Here is a 17,124-nt window from a genome sequence, read left to right as displayed (position 1 = left end):
GGTTTTTTTTTTCCTCTCCAATCAGTTCTTTTTTATTTGGGAGACAATGGATCAGCGTTCCCGTCGCGTCTCCTGTCAGTACCTGTTCAATTGGCAGGGAAGCTAATGATCCAGATACAAATTCAGTAACCTCATAGGTGTAATCTGTAAACTATTATCAGAAATCTGTTTGAAATTGACTTGTGTAGGTTAGAATACTGTTAAAGAGAGAATAGAGAATGCCATGTATAATTTGTGAACATGAACCAGGTTTCAAAATAACACGAAAATATTGATTAGTTTACAAAAACAAGGAAAGCATGAAAACATTTATTTGAAAGGCGAGAAGCCTTCCAAAGAAGACAGGGAAAGAAGGGGAGAGAGAGATAAACAACAGGACAACAGGTCCTGAACATACAATAGCTATGATTGTAAAATCAAACCGAAATTGAAAAAAAAGAAAAACCTTTTTTGCCACAACATGAACATATTATAAATAATAAATAAATAAACAAATAACATTGTGTACAGGCTCATATTGAACTAACTAAAATGCAAAGGACTGTAAAAAAAGACTTTTTAGTGCACTGTGACACAATGACACAAACTTTTAACAATAGACTTGGTGACTGCCCTGTTGTCAACATTGAAGTAATTGAGAACTAACTTAAGTGCAAAGGAATGTAACTGAATTGCCTTATTGCTGAAAGGTGCTGTAGAATCATATCGCAGCAACCGCTGTCTACGTGAAGTTTTGAAAAACTGTAACCACTCTGTGTGTGTGTGTGTGTGTGTGTGTGTGTGTGTGTGTGTGTGTGTGTGTGTGTGTGTGTGTGTGTGTGTGTGGAGGACAGATAAGCTTGTGCTTAATATTTTTCAGCAAGGGTGCTGCCTACTTCCCGTATGAGGGGGTTCTGAAGATTGACCAATGCACAGCACAGCTGCAACAAGACATTGGTCAAGGATTCTAAACTCCTTCACCCTAGCATTAGCCCTCTTGACATGAATCCTGTTTTTTGCGATCTCTTTTGTCGCCCTCACTTCACTCTCATTAAATTTTCCTTTGTTCAGAAAGGGTGGTATATTTACTGTTACACCCTCTGGCACAATGTCTGAAATTAGAAAACCCTTGTCCGCCAAGACCAGGTCACCAGCAACCAGGTGGTCCAGAATCCCTGACTGCTGCGTGATTGCTTTGTCGGAGACAGAGCCAGGGTAGAGTGCACTACAGTAATTCATGACCCCATTTGGGGCCACAGATATCAGTACCTTAAATGAGTGCATCCCTCTGTAAGTCGAATATGTTAATTTGGCCTTGTCCATCTCTTTGGGAGCTGCAAAGAGCTGCAGACGGTCTAAATGAAGCAGGCATGCTGTAGGAATTATTGTGCCGACTGGGCACTGTCGCCATCATTGCTTTAAACAAGACTTTGTGTAGCACATGAATAATCGTTTTCACAATGTTGGCTACTGTAGCAGTGCTGCAGCAGAACAGCTGTGCTAGGTGCAGATGTGGATAGTTTTGCCTGATCTTCATGAGTGTCATGAAGACCTGGTCTTCTAAACGTACCCCTTCTACATTCCAGCCAGCTGCATAAATAATGGAGCCTTCAAGCCCCACCACCCGTCTGAACATGGCCATATCTGGAAGCCCCGTCTCCATTCCCATCCAGTGGAGTGGATCCACATTGTGTTGTGGAGGGTCCTGAGTTGGGGCCAGTGGCAGCAGTGTCATTATCCAGTGCTGTTTACACATAATTGTGGTCTGACTGTGACAGACTTGTTGGGAGGACCAAGCTTGTCTTGCTCCACTGGAAAAGACTCGGCCTTTTGTCTTTCCCATATGGAAAATGGCAACTGCATATTCTGGAGTTCCCATCTGGCTCCTTGTCTGCTCGTCTGCAATGAGAAAATGTAATAACGAATAATTTAAACCTGCATAATTATACTCAATCCATAGTTTACTTAATGCAAAATATGTATTAGCATTGTGTTTCAGTGTTCAGTCAGTTTATTCAGTATGAACTGATATTTTATAATGTAAATTGCATCTATTGTAATTTAATGAGAGTGCTCGGTGGTGTGTGGATATATGGGATGTGGAATTAGGGAGTGTAAACCTAAAAAGTGTTTGTTTATTCATTTCTTGTGTTTTCTTACTTAAAAAGTAATTATTTAAATATTGATTAAGTGATAGAAGTGAAGAACACTGCTGATATTTAAGTATCCTTGATCTTGAGACTTTCCCATACAGCATTAGTAAGTTTCTTAAAAGCAGCCCTGTGCCGCTGTTTACTTCCTGTGCGTTCTCTTTACCTGTGTGTGTATTGACAGTCCTGTAGTGTATTTATGCATTTAGATTTGGACCAGGTCAGTGATCCCTTCTTCCAACACAAAGAAGACAACCAAGGCAAACGCGTCCTTCATCCACCAGCGACTGATCCATCAGTGGGTCTGCAGTCCTCCAGCACGCAGGTGTGTGGATATACAGGATGTGCAATTAGACACTAAAGGTCCGTTTCAGAAAGCAGGTTAAGTTAGAACTGAGTTTGTTAACCCTGAGGTGAGGGAAACTCTGGGTTTTCTGTTTCAAAAAGAGAGGTAACTTAACCTCAGAGTCAGTTACTATGGTAACTGAGTCTGTGAACCTAACCTGGTTGGGAGCAGGTTTTCTTCAAGAAACCTTGAGTTTCTCTCCGTCTCCTCCCTCTGACTGTGAAGAGCTCTAAACTTTGGAACTCATTGCCATCTGACATCAAGACTGTAACTGACTTTAAAGTGTTTACTTTCAGACTCATAAACTGGTTAAAAACAAACCAAAAGTGTACTAATTTTTAATTATTGTAAGTAGGTCAGAATTATATATGATATGCATGTTTTTATACTATGTTTATATTCTATTTATTAGGACTGGAGTTGTCTATATATCATGTTTAGATTTTTTTTTATTTAAATAGTTAAGTATGTAAATTTTATTTTGTATAAAAGCCCAACCAGGGACTGGAGTTGAAAATTAGCATTTGCTATAAACTTTTTATGCAGCACTTCAGTGACAAGCTTTGTTTTGACACTATGTCTGTTTGCATTGTCCCTGTCAAATAAATAAATAAATGAAATGAAAAAAAAAATGACAGCTCTCTCTCATTTCCTCATTCATTCATTCATTCTATATTGGGCGCATTTTAGCGCTGGCGGGAAGGCCCCCCCCCCCTCCCCCGACATTCTAAATCATTTTTGTAAATCATATTGTTATGTAGCATAGTATATAACATATTATACACCACTTGAAGTCTTGGGAATCAATACATGACATCTTTTTCATGTAAAATATGTGTAGAGCTTTTCATGATTTAAATTGATCTTACTATGTCTCAATACAAAATGAGCCCACCCCCCTTGTTGCTTCCCCACCTTCTAGCCCTTGTGTATATCCTTAGGAATAATGTATGTAGATGTAGCATATTGGGTCTTGAAATGTCCACAGACATCCATAGAAATGAAATATTCATTTTTTTGTTTTTTTTGTTTTGGGTTTTCACCAGAAGATCAACCAGCAAACACCCCCTTTAAGGTCGGCATACACCAGTGAGGAGTCCATTGCTATATCCACCCACACATTTTAGTTTATGAACAAGTCACTTTTTTTTTTTTTTTGTTGTTTCAATTAGGGTCCTAGACTTTAAACCTACATACACAATCAATACTAACAGTAACATTACTACCCCTGAGCACTGTGTGTGAATAACGTCATTGATCTTAAGCAAATGTGTGTGAAAAGTCTAAAGTATGTTCTAGAAGGCTTCATTTTATCTTCTGTAAAGGACTATGTGTGAATGTTGTCAACACAAATATTGGTTTTAGATTAAGACAGAAACATAATGACTACAAGTTATTGAGTTTATTGGTAATTACGGTACATAAACATTAAGGGCATTGATTCACAAGCAGGACACACAGGAACTGGGTCTGATGGTGCTGAGGAAAAGAAAAAGAAAGAAAACATGAACGTATCTGAACAAATTTGATTTGAATTCTAGTTCTATGAGCAAGCGTTGAAAGATTGCTATGTATCCTGAAAATGTTAACTGTGAAGATTGAAAATAAAACACTTCACTTTAGATTTCCTGTGTCCATGTTGGTTCTGGTTGGAGAGTCCTGTGTACTTCTTGCAAAGGAAATAAAGGGAACAAAACAGAAAACTTTTAGTTAAATCAGTTGAAGGAAAGATAAATAACCACTTCTTTGTAATTACCATAATTATTTCCTAATAGACGCATTGATTCACAATTGCAGTAATTAGTTAAGTATAATATTGACCTGACTCACCCTTCAAAGCAATAACAGTCCAGAAGAATTTCATGCAAGGCTGACTTCCTCTCCTTGACTTTCCCTGAACTGCCTGATCATGTTAGTGTTAAATATTACACTTAAAAGGGTGTGCTCTAAAATCATAACACCAGTTAATACACCTCAATTGAGAAAAATGTGTGTCAATGTTACATGTTAATTGTTTTACCTGTCTTACCTCTGTGACAACTCTTAGATATATAAAACCTGACTTGACGTGTGCTTGTATAGCAAATCAAAACTGAGAGTAGTAGACCTACTTACTGCAATCAGCAAACCACACAATTTCCCAAAGGGTTCCCTTATTAATATTATTATTATTTTTAATGACGACTGTATTAAAACATTATGGGAATAATAATAATAATAAAGGCGGACATTAGCTAGCACTCGTTGTTAGCTAACTGAATAAGCTCATTTAGATAAGTTCACACTTGCCTGATGACTTTGGTCCACCGAGTCCTCGTCTTTTCATCCGCCGGGAAGCGAAAAAAAGAGCAACTCTCGTGGCTGGAATGGTGGCATTCCGGTACAAAACACACGGGCATCGTGTTTTCGAGCTTAGCTCAGAGCCATAGAGAGAGAGTTTCTCTAACTTAACTGTGACAGAAGGGCGGACAGAACCGTGAGTGGAGGGAAAATGTGGTGACGTCAGGTAAGCGACTTGGACTTGTAGTCTGTCTAATTACGTATTTTCCCATAGCATTTTACTTAACTTTCTTGCGACAAACTATGACATTCTTGACATGTAAAATCATTTTTTATTTTGAAAAACATTATATGTGTAATCCAAGGCACAAATCGATCGGGACTAGAAAGTTAAGCAAACTAGTTTGTCTTTCGCCATTGACCACCGTTCATATTTTTTCTGAGTTTAGGTCCCATGAGGTCCACCGGAAGGGGCGGGACTTTGGCTCTCTATGGATGTATTAAGAGAACTGGATACAGTGTTCGGCGGGAAGCCCCGTACATTCTAATGAGGGTGCTCAAAAGCGCATAAAGCAAACATGGAGCTTGGCTCTTCCGCTTTCTTGGCCCATGACGTCACAATGGAAACACGCACTAGCACCAATTTGTTTGTGTTGTCTTAGCACCCGGTAGCAACATGCTCGTTCATGAGCTTATCTCTCGTGTCTTAGCTACATGACTTGTAGTGGCGAACTCGCCGTTTTCATTGTCTAAAATATTCACTTAACGTTAAACATTGTGTTTTCGTTGTTCCCGATCGTTTACATGCTTAGCTAAATAAACGATAGATGTATTTAGCTAGACAACCAAGGAGATTTAATCATTATGTTGTGCTACTAGCTAGCTAGCAATTAACACTAGCAATTAGCCTGCAGTTTCGTAAACAGAGCTCATCCATGGCTTCATCTCTCATCCACGTTGCAAGCTTTACAGCATACAGCCCTCGGATGTATCATAAGAGCGAACCAAGGCCATGTAATCAATATGTCTGTAGTTACGTTATGTAGGCATGATCTTAATACAGCCATGCTAGCTAACCCTGATGTTAGCAACTAGCTAGCTAGCCGATAGCCCTGCCACTTTAGGAAACGCTAATGACGTTACATCCACGTAACAGGCTTTACAACATACATACATCCCTCGGATGTATCATAACTTCATAAGATAATACCATGGACGTATTAATAAAACACATGGTGAATTACAACCATGAGCTATATCCGTTATTACAGCTAGCTACATGAGCTCGGGAGAACAGTCATGCGGGCGTGCGCAGTCCCGTGGGTCTGCTCGCGTCCATTATGCGCCTTTATCATTCCAAATTTAATAATTCTGGATTCGTTTCAAGTGAATGTTAAAAATGTTAAAAACGTGATTCAGTGTTCGGGCTGGTAGGTTGATATACCCCAAAACAAATTATCCGCTGAAATATAGACTTTTCTTTCGCCATGCAAAGTCTATTTGAAAAGTCTTTCTGGGCCATGGGGTGCAGTACCACCGTTATGCGCTAAGCCCATGGTGGCTTTTAGAAATGGCGCTCTTCCTGGGGGCTTGGGTAAGCTTCGCTTCAGAACTCGAACCTCCTATGGCGCCATTTTGATGCTACAAAGAGATCACCTCCCGTTAGCATTCCACTGACTAGCATTCATTTTGATGTCACTTGACAGCGAATAACTTTACATCTGAAGCGTTTAAAGACTCTATTCGTCCATTGTTTATTTCTAAAGAAACACAATGTATAAAAGGCTCCATTACCTTGTACCTTACGTTATGGCTCCGTAGCAGACGTTTTTGTAAAAATAGGCTAACGATTGTGTCACATAGTAGAGGAATTACCGTATAGTACAGGAGAAGCTTGCAGGCAGTTTCGACTTACGTGAGCTGTTTAGGTTTAATTACTAATGTAAACTAGCATTTTAGTTAGCAATAATTAGCCTGTGCCCATGTTATCTCCTTACATATACCTACGCTCTCTGCCTCTGTAAGATTGGGAATGATTGAGATTTCTCTTGGCACAGCTAGCAGAAGACTTACAACTTTCAGACACGTTGCTCACGTCACATTTACGTTGTCTCTCTCAGTTGGAGGCTGCGCAGTAAAGCTAGCGATCACCAGAAAAGTGCTTCTAATAGCCTTCACTGGTCTCCGTCCAGAGCAACGGGATCTGTTGGTCCATTATATACTGTCTATGCTCCCAAGGGGGTAAGCTTCGCTTCAGAACTCGAACCTCTTTTGGCGCCATTTTGATGGTACAAAAATATCACCTCCCATTAGCATTCAATTGACTGCCATTCATTTTGACGTCACTTTGACAGCGAATAACTTTATATCTGAAGCGTTTAAAGACTCTATTTGTCCATTGTTTATTTCTAAAGAAACACAACAATGTATAAAAGGCTCCATTACCTCCAGTACCTCACGTTATTGTAAAAATAGGCTAACGATTGTGTCACATAATAGAGGAATTACCGTATAGTACAGGAGAAGCTCGCAGGCAGTTTCAACTTACATGAGCTGTTTAGGTTTAATTACTAATGTTAACTAGCATTTTAGTTAGCAATAATTAGCCTGTGGCTATGTTATCTCCTTACATATACCTACGCTCTCTGTCTCTGTAAGATTGAGAATGATTGAGATTTCTCTTGGCACAGCTACCAGAAGACTTACAACTTTCAGACAGGTTACTCACGTCACATTTACTTCGTCTCTCTCAGTTGGAGGCTGCGCAGTAACGCTCAGCGCTCACCGGAAAAGTGCTTCACTTCACCTTCACTGGTCTCCGTCCAGAGCAACGGATCTGTTGGTATTTTCTTATATACAGTCTATAGTCACTCCCCATACGCTCGAACGGACCAAGACAGCCTGGTAGCATTTTTTACTATGAAGGAAATTATTTGGATAAATGCTTTTCATTTTGAATCTTTAAATTTTTCTTTTATAAGGACTGACAAATAAGAAAGCCATCTGGACTCACAATGCCTTACAACCTCTTTAATGTAAATTTCATGCGCCCCTTTTTCGTGTATGCATTTAATGTTTTCAATGTGTATCTGTACTTGAATAATAATACGTTTTTTGAAGACAAAAAAAAAAAAAAAAAAAAAAAGCCTCTTGTTTCACATTAGATAGAAACTGATGATTTAGGCTAAACACAAACAAAATTTCATGCAACAGTGAAGTTTTCATGTAGTTACTGTATTGGGCCGGTGTACTTTTTTGTTCATTTGATTTCCGATTTTGAAATGATATCCAAATTTGAAAAATGGATCATTTTAAACCTTGTTAATATTGATGACAATGTGTTCAAATGGAAAACAAGCCATATTTCATTTGATGTAGCCCTTAAAAGTAGAATGGTGTGTTGTTCCGTTATGGACTTATTAACAGCAAGAATTCAGTCTCCATTACAACCAAATGTCTTTAACAATTAACAGGTGAACCAGAAGCATAAAAAGGTAAAACTAATATATTATATAGACTTATTACATGCAAAGCGAGATATTTCAAGCCTGTATTTGTTATTGTTTAATTTTGATGATTGGCTTACAGTTTATGAAAACCCTCAAAATTAGAATATTGTGAAAAGGTTCAATATTGTAGGCTCAAAGTGTCACACTCTAATCAGCTAATTAATCCAAAACACCTGCTAAAGGGTTCCTGAGCCTTTAAATGGTCTCTCAGTCTGGTTCAGTAGAATTCACAATCATGCAAGATGCTCCTCGGATATTACCTGCACAGTAACACACCTAATCTAGCTAAGTATTTCAAAAGGTGTAACACACATACAGATGTCTATACACTAAAAACCGCTATGTGATTACCGTTATATCCGAGGGTGGAAGTTGCATTTTAACGGGGCAGTACAAGTTGCTGCTGTGGTTTAGCTGAAGCTAATGCAGCTTGAGCTTTCACGTTACAATATAAAAATATAAAAACGGTGTTGACCGTTGAATTAGGGCCCTTACAGAGTCAATGCATCGGTACGCATACGCATCCGCGCTGCGCTTCGGCCGCCATTATGCGTCCATGCGTAGCCAAATGTGTCGTCCCAGTTTTTGATACGCAACGCGCCGATGCGCACAATACTATGCGTTGTCGGTGCACTATTGTACATACCAAAAATATTGAATCAACTTAGCTGAGCAAATTCATCAAACATAGGACTACTGAGTCACATTTTTCGGTTTGTATCAACATTGTGTGTGTGTGTGTAGTCTATGCTGTGTGCCCTCCTCAAGAGGCTGAAATAGCCTACAGCAGGAGAGAGAGAGAGAGAGAGAGAGAGACCCAAATGTATCTATATATTTTTAAAACCTGCTAAACCATGTTTAAGTGACCTTTTATCAATGTATTGGTCAGTGCTACCAAATCGTAGCACACTGTACTGGTGGGGAAACATGCCAGCATCTGATAAAAAGAAGTCAGCCAGCCAGCTGCTCCCTGACAAGAGCCACTCTCCGAGAGGGTCTGGCTCTGCCGACCGAACATCGTGGCGCACTCCGCTACCCCCTGTTGCGTGGGCGGTATATTGCATTTCACGCATTGCCCGTGACGCTTGCGTCTACTTGCGTCCGCTGTTTAGACTATGAAAGGGAGTGCGTCGCTCACGTTGCTTGTTCGCGTTGCTCGCGTTGACTCTGTAACAGCCCTTAGCTAGCACCCAAACAGTTAATTTACATGTCTATGAGCATGTTAGCAAACTACACCAAGAGACAAATAACGGGGAATATTGATAGAAAGCAGGGGAAACTAGTACTGCCATACTTTTTAGCATTGGCTAATTAGCAACCTGCCATGGTTGTAATTCACCATGTGTTCTATTGTCCATGGTGTTATCTTATGATACACCCGAGGGATGTATGTATGCTGTAAAGCCTGTAACGTCACGTCATGTTGCTGGTGTGCATGTCCATTGTGACGTCATGAGCCAGTCAATGTGGAAGATCCGAGCTCCATGTTTGCTTTATGCGCTTTTGAGCACTCTCATTGGAACGTACGGGGCTTCCCCCCGAACACTGTATCCAGTTCTCTTTAAACATCCATGACAGAGACCAGTGAAGGATATTAGAAGCACGTAAATGTGACGTGAGCAACCTGTCTGAAAGTTGTAAGTCTTCTGGTAGCTGTGCCAAGAGAAATCGCAATCATTCCCAATCTTGCAGACTGAGAGCGTAGGTATATGTAAGGAGAAACATAGGCACAGGCTAATTATTGCTAACTAAAATGCTAGTTAACATTAGTAATTAAACTTAAACAGCTAATGTGAGTTGAAACTGTCTGCGAACTTCTCCTGTACTATACAGTAATTCCTCTACTGTGCGACAGTAAGTTGCGTGGTTATGACACAATCGTTAGCCTATTTTTGATAATGAAGCCTTTTATACATTGCGCCAAAATGAATGGCAGTCAATGGAATGCTAACGGGAGGTGATGGCTTGTTAGCATCAAAATGGTGCCATAGGAGGTATGCTTTGCGGAGGCTCGCTTACCCCCTTGGGTGTACCCAGAGCTTCCAGGCTGTGCTACTCATAGATATAAAACAATGTTCTATATCTAATGGTGTTACTGCTTAGTGTCAAGTTGCTCACGTGTACAAGTCCATAGAACATTCCAGCAGTTGGAAAGTGCCAAGCAGCGGGCCGTCCATGTTATTTTTTGTTCTTATTTGTAGTTTTGATTGTGATTGGCTTTAAAATGAATGAAAATTGGAAATAAATGATTCAGCATACACAATAAATGTTTGGAAGCACAGCTTAGTAAAAAGGGAAGCATTATTAAAAAAATAAGTTTAAAACAGTCTGGAACAACCTATTGTTATTATGCTGAGGGTTGTTAAAAGCCTCATCATGCAGATTCTGAAGATCCATATCCGTGGGTCAAAGCAAATCCCGTCTACGGAAAGCCTTTTAACTCCCTATTCAGCCCCATTGTACTGAATGTTTTCCACCAAAGTTCCACTGGGGGTGATCGCAGGCGAGTGCAAAATGAATGGGACTCTATGGAGCTAGACGGCTAAATTTGTCTCTTTCGCCTGATTGTTGTTAAGAAATCGCAGATATGATTGTAGTTTTTGTTCAACATGGATTATAGGTTGAAAGTTTTTAAGATCAATTTTTTATTTATTTTTCATTTACAGTTTTTTTGGATTGCTTAAGCACGATTTTCAAAACAGGGCCCGTGTTTTCAAAACACTACACACAATTAGCACAACCACACACCCAATCAGCACAACACCTTTGCACCTTTGCAAAATGAAACACTCTTGTAAAAAATATACACTCATTTATAAAAAAACATATGTTGTTACCATATGAAACACACACTTTTCATTTGACTTAATTAAGTTTTAACCATATACACACTGCTGTTGCTAACCTAAAACACTTTTAGCAATTCTACTTCTCAGTGAGAAGAGTACTGTAAATGAATTACACAGAGAAATTTACAATAAGTTCACCAAACACTACACAAGACCAATGCTGCAGACTGAGGAAATATAATTTATTTCTCTCCATATACCCAAATCAGTCGACATGGAGAATCAACAACAAAACATGTCCCAGTTTTCATTCTACGACAGTAGTGTGCATAACACTGTTAGCGCCACAAACAACAAACCTAAAATATTGTATCCAGTACAGAGGTGTCAAAAGTATTCACATTCATTACTCAAGAGTTTGAAAAGACTTTGGTAGAAGTTGAAGTATCAACTCAAGCTTTTTACTTAAAGGTCCAATATGTAATATTTGTACTGTAATAAATCCAAAAATGACACCAATGCCTCATCAGATATTAAGGAAACATGTTAAACTGTAACAATCCCCTGGTAAATATTGGAGTTGTATTTGAAAGATGGAGACAGCTTAGATCCCAAAAGGACGCAGAGTTGGCTTATTTCCTCCTGAACAGGTAAGCATTAGCTTCAGGCTAATTTATCACAGCTAGCCTAGCTACTAGTCATTTCAACATTTGTGTACTCATATTGAATTATATAGCTAGAGTACCCGAGTTGGTTACTCGCAAAAACAATTGAGACATAGACAGTAAAGTGATCCCGACTGGTCCTGGCTAACTCCGCCATGCTAAACCTGCTAACTGTTAACGTTACCGGGAGGACCAGGCAAGCAGCCCATGGCTGTTTACAGCGTGTAGCCTCTTCAGCGGCTGGAGCCAATAACGGCGAGTTATTTTAAGCCACGAGAGGGGGGCTGTAAATCGGAAAGAGAGGACTGTAAGTTTGCAGTGTGTTTAGCGTTTGTTGCCGTAATTCTAAGCCAATGAAGTGTGTTCCGTCGGCAAGGTAGTGGTATTTTTAGCGTTTCGTATTGTAATTCTAAGCCGAGGAAGTGTGCCTGACTGGCGTGTGGAGAGGACAGTGAGGTTGTTGTGTTTTTAGCGGTTCATACTGTAATTTTAATCCAAAAAAGTGTGTCTGTCAGTTGGTTACAGAGCTCCGCGTGAGAACGGGCTTTTATGACTGTCAAATATAGCCAGCATCTACCGTTAGCTACTCCGCTGTGCTGTGGAGTAATGTCTGGTTATGTGAGAAAAGCGTCTAGCAACATTGTTGTGAATGCTGCGGTCTCAGCCTGGCAACCCCCGTGAACTTTGAGTCTGGGCAGGAGGGGGCGGGGGAAACCACTCTCCAATATTTTGAATTGGTAGTGCAGTAACTATTTTAACCGCTAGCTGCCAGTATTACATACAATATTACATTTTGCACCTTTAAGTAAAAGTGTAAAAGTATTGGTTTCAAAACTACTTAAAGTATAAAAGTAAAAGTAATGTAAAGCAGAGATCTTCAACAGGGGGTCCTCAGAGTCATTGCAGGGGGACCTCCAAATTATTCCATAATTCCAACATATTATTAGCAAATATAAATTCCCACTGATGATAGGCTTACTGGCCTATAGGTAAGGTAGTCACTAAGATATCAGCCCACAGATACAGTTAATCCTAGATTTACTGTGCCACATATGTAACATTAAAATATGATTTATAAAATCATGCCAACAATTAATATTTTAATAGCTTATGAAAAAAGGGTACATAAGAAGGCTTTAGGTTTCCCTAACAGTTATTATAGGCCCAGTTTAATATGCAACTTAATTTCATACAATATGTATATATATATGTAATATAGTGCACTGCTACATCTCACTTTAAGTTAAGGGGTCCTTGGTTTAAAAAAACGTTAAAGACCACTGATGTAAGGGGGAAAAATGCCATTAAGGACAAAAACGTAACCCCCAAAAGTGGGGACAAAACCATATGACTATAATAATGTTATATTAAAATTGTACCTGCAAACTCAGGGCTGAAAAAGGTGACACATCTCTTCTGTGTTTTTCAGACAATGGCAGCTACAGTCTGGTGTCACAATCCTCTCCAGTGACATACAGACACACTTTTACACCGTTTAGCTCTCTGCATTTTATCATGTTTACTCCAGCTGCTAGCTAACGCTAGGCTAACGTTACCTGCTGCCAACTGTAGTGTTAACTAGTGCCCCGTGCGGCGATGTTTCAGTTCCCTCTAACGTCCGTTTTCGGAGCATCCGAGCATCCGAGAGAAGCGCATTCATTTAAGTGGCACCTAAATAAGGCAACGAAATCCGCGTTGCTATAGAGTTCGGGATCGTTTCGTCACGTCGCAATGCATTGTGGGAATCACGGTACGGAAGTAGAAGTTAGTAGGCAGTTGGTTATTGAAATTGAACGTTGGTCATTTGAGAATTAGGTTTTATTTAGGTTATTTCAAGGAAATGGTTCAGTGTTGCTGTATTGTGAACTGCTGCAATCGGTCTCACAATCGAAAGGGCAAACGGCTGATAAATAATGTTAGTTTTCACCATTTTCCTACTTGGAAAAAAACACAAGGAGACCTGGTGTCTGACATGACAAAGAGGCGTCGGATGGCTTGGATCGCCGCTGTACGGAGGAAAACCATCACCTTTCATAATATTTCCAAGTACATGCTTGTCTGCTCACAGCACTTTCACAAAGGTAAGGTATTATTATTAAAGCTGGGGTCTTTTTGCTTTGCTTTGTGGTCAACTCCGTTAGCATCGCTGCTAATGCTAAGGCTAAGGCTAACTGATATTTTTATGACATGGTCAATAGATTTTCAGCTGCCAGAGTGAATTAGCTAGCTACATTTACATTTGATGTATTCATTTAGCAGTTAACTAAAGTTCTGCTGTTCAGAATAAAGCAGTAGCTAATTAAGTTGCTGTGTTTTGTGAGCAAGCTATTAAATATATAAAAATAGTTATGTAGCTGTTAGCCAAATCAGCATATCAATTCTCAATTAGCAATGTCACCTCGTTTATTCATCTAGATTTTGGTGGCTAGACTAGGTTAGTGTAATACTGACAGACTATGGCATAATTTGTACTTTACATTTCTAGAAAGCATCAGCCAATAGACACACAAATGCAGTGGTAATTTCTAGCTATAGTCTCCTCTGCACTGGACCTTAAATGTTATTCTGTTGCTGAAGCTGTAGTTCTGTAGCTTAAATGTTAAAATGCTAAAATGCTTTATTATTAATAGCTTACATAGTATTATATAGCTGGAGCTCTGTAATGTAATTGTTAATTGCTTAAAGTTATTATATTGTTATAACTCTTTGGATTTAAATATATCTACCAAATGAAATGCATGTAAATGTAAATCACACAATTGCTGCAAGCTACATAACAGAAATTCTGTTTTTGTTTTCAGGTAAGCCAGCATATGAAATGTTGCAGTGCGACCCTGACTGGGCACCGTCTCTACACCTTGGTCATAAAGAGATCAGTGGAAATTCTGACAGATATCAGCGGAGGATTCAACGGCAGTAAGCTGCAGTTGTGTCACCCTTTACCACACCTTCTGCCGCCACATCTGATGATGCTTGCTGTGTCACACCTGTTGACACAGCCGATGACCTACCTATTGACACACCGATGGCCGATGACACACCCTCTGACTCTGGGGAACCACAAGAGTGCAGCTTTTGTGGGCAGAGGCAAGCTGAGATCAACCGTTTGCTAGAGGAGAACAGGCAAATGAAGGAAGAGATCTCCAAGAAGAATTTTGATGAGAGCTTCCTTGAAGGCAATGAAATGAAGGTGAAATACTACACTGGTCTGCCTTGCTTCGCTGTTTTGATGGGTGTGCTGGCACAGCTCCTTCCATGCCTACAGACAGGTCGAAAACTTTCACCTTTTCAGATGGTCCTTTCAACTTTGATGCGGCTGAGGCTGAACCTTCCAATTCAACATGTAGCACATCTATTTGGCTTAGACAGGAAGACAGTCTCAGTTACTTTCAGAGAGACCATAGCAGTAATGTTTTCACATCTCAGGCCACTGGTGCACTGGCCAGACAGGCATTGTCTGCGAGGTACCATGCCACATAAGTTTGTGGAGGCTTTCGGGGATCGTGTAGCAGTTATTGTGGACTGTTTCGAGATTGGCATAGAGAGGGCATCCAATCTTAAAGCTAGGGCACAAACATTTTCCCACTACAAGCACAAACACACGTTGAAATACCTAATTGGCATTACACCACAGGGAGCAATATCTTTTATTTCAAAAGGGTGGGGTGGTCGCGTGAGTGACAAACAAGTGACAGAGGACTGTGGTATTCTTAATCATCTGCTCCTTGGAGACTTGGTGCTGGCGGATCGTGGGTTTGACATCAGGGACAGTGTTCGACTGATGTGTGCTGAAGTGAAAACACCCGCCTTCACACGAGGCCGCTGTCAGTTGGATGCGAAGGATGTGGAAGACACCAGGAAGATAGCGCACATAAGGGTTCATGTGGAGAGGGTAATTGGTTGTGTTCGCGGAAAGTACAGCATATTGAACGACACAATTCCACTAAGCATGGTGGTTTCCTGTGAACGGCAAAAACATGGTCTTACTAGACAAAATTGTGTGTGTGTGCTGTGCTCTGACTAATATGTGCCCCAGTGTTGTTATGAAACCAACCATAATGTTACAGGAAAGCTGAACTATTATTACGGTCATTATCGTTATATTGCTGTATGAAGACTGCTGTTCATATTGTTGTGAGAAGTTTGGTGAATATATTGTGGCAGTTGTTGAAATAATAAGAAAAGGCTGATAAAGTTGCCAAATGTGTTTTAAATGAAGTCCGTTACTAAGGGTGCGTAACTGAAGTGTTTCCTTCATTTACACAAAAATTCACAGTAACAATATATTGTGCAACATGAAATTGATTTATACATACACTTACCTAAAGGATTATTAGGAACACCATTCCAATACCGTGTTTGACCCTATCCTATTAATATGGGCCAACATTTTCTAAAGAATGCTTCCTTGTTGAATCAATGACACAAAGAATTAAGACAGTTCTGAAAGCGAAAGGGATCCCACCCACACTATTACACCCCCACCACCACCAGCCTGCCCAGCGGTAACAAGGCATGACTGATTCATGTTCTCTGATTCTGTTTACACCAAATTCTGACTCTACCATCTGAATGTCTCAACAGAAATCAAGACACATCAGACCAGACAACAATTTTACAGTCTTCAGCTTTCCAATTTTGGTGAGCTTGTGCAAATTGTAGCCTCATGTTCCTATTTTTAGTGGAGTGCTGGTGTAGTAAATCCGCCTCAAGGTTGTGCGTGTTGTGGCTTCACAAATGCTTTGCTGCAGACCTCGGTTGTAACGAGTGGTTATTTGAGTCAAAGTTGATCTTCTATCAGCTTGAATCAGTCGTCCCATTCTCCTCTGACCTCTAGCATTAGCAAGGCATTTTTGCCCCCCCAGGACTGCAGCATACTGGATGTTTTTCCTTTTTCAGAACATTCTTTGTAAACCCTAGAAATGGTTATGCGTGAAAATCCCAGTAACTGAGCAGATTGTGAAATACTCAGACCAGTCCGTCTGGCACCAACAACCATGCCACACTCAAACTAGCTTAGATCACCTTCCTTTCCCATTCTAAAATTCAGTTTGGAGTTCAGGAGATTGGCTAGACTTGGACCACACCCCTAAATGCATTGAAGCAGCTGCCATGTGATTGGTTGATTAGATAATTTCATTAATGCGAAATTTAACAGGTTTTCCTAATAATCCTTAAGGTGACTATACACAATAAGAACATATGTAGAGAACATGGATAAGTGAACAATATGAAGAAGTGCAGAACATGTAAGTAAACAAGTAAAAAATAAATATCATTAAATCGAAATAAATAAAATTTAATTTGAAAGTATGAACAATATAAGTTATTTTTTTAATAAGGAGCTTCTGTGGCTGTAACATATGTGTTTGCTTCACCTGTTTTTTTTGGGTTTTGACAGAGAAG

At 39.8% G+C, this 17,124-nt stretch overlaps 1 protein-coding gene across 1 annotated transcript; it reads left to right on the top strand.

Annotated features, from left to right (window-relative positions):
• Positions 1-13,507: 13,507 nt before the first annotated feature.
• LOC114559573 (uncharacterized) lies at positions 13,508-16,419 on the top strand. Its single transcript, XM_028584308.1, has 2 exons — positions 13,508-13,799; positions 14,520-16,419. Exon 2 carries the CDS (start codon positions 14,744-14,746, stop codon positions 15,740-15,742), a length of 999 nt encoding a protein of 332 aa, XP_028440109.1. The 5' UTR covers positions 13,508-13,799; positions 14,520-14,743; the 3' UTR covers positions 15,743-16,419.
• Positions 16,420-17,124: the final 705 nt, after the last annotated feature.

This window comes from Perca flavescens, chromosome 1 (assembly GCF_004354835.1).
Source record: "Perca flavescens isolate YP-PL-M2 chromosome 1, PFLA_1.0, whole genome shotgun sequence".
Taxonomy (NCBI): Eukaryota; Metazoa; Chordata; class Actinopteri; order Perciformes; family Percidae; genus Perca; species Perca flavescens.
Note: the sequence above shows the minus strand (reverse complement) of the source record. Positions and strands in the feature narration are given on the sequence as shown.

Excerpts from the sequence above, each read along its gene's own strand:
- LOC114559573 (XM_028584308.1), top strand. The coding sequence starts at position 14,744 with ATGGCCGATGACACACCCTCTGACTCTGGGGAACCACAAGAGTGCAGC.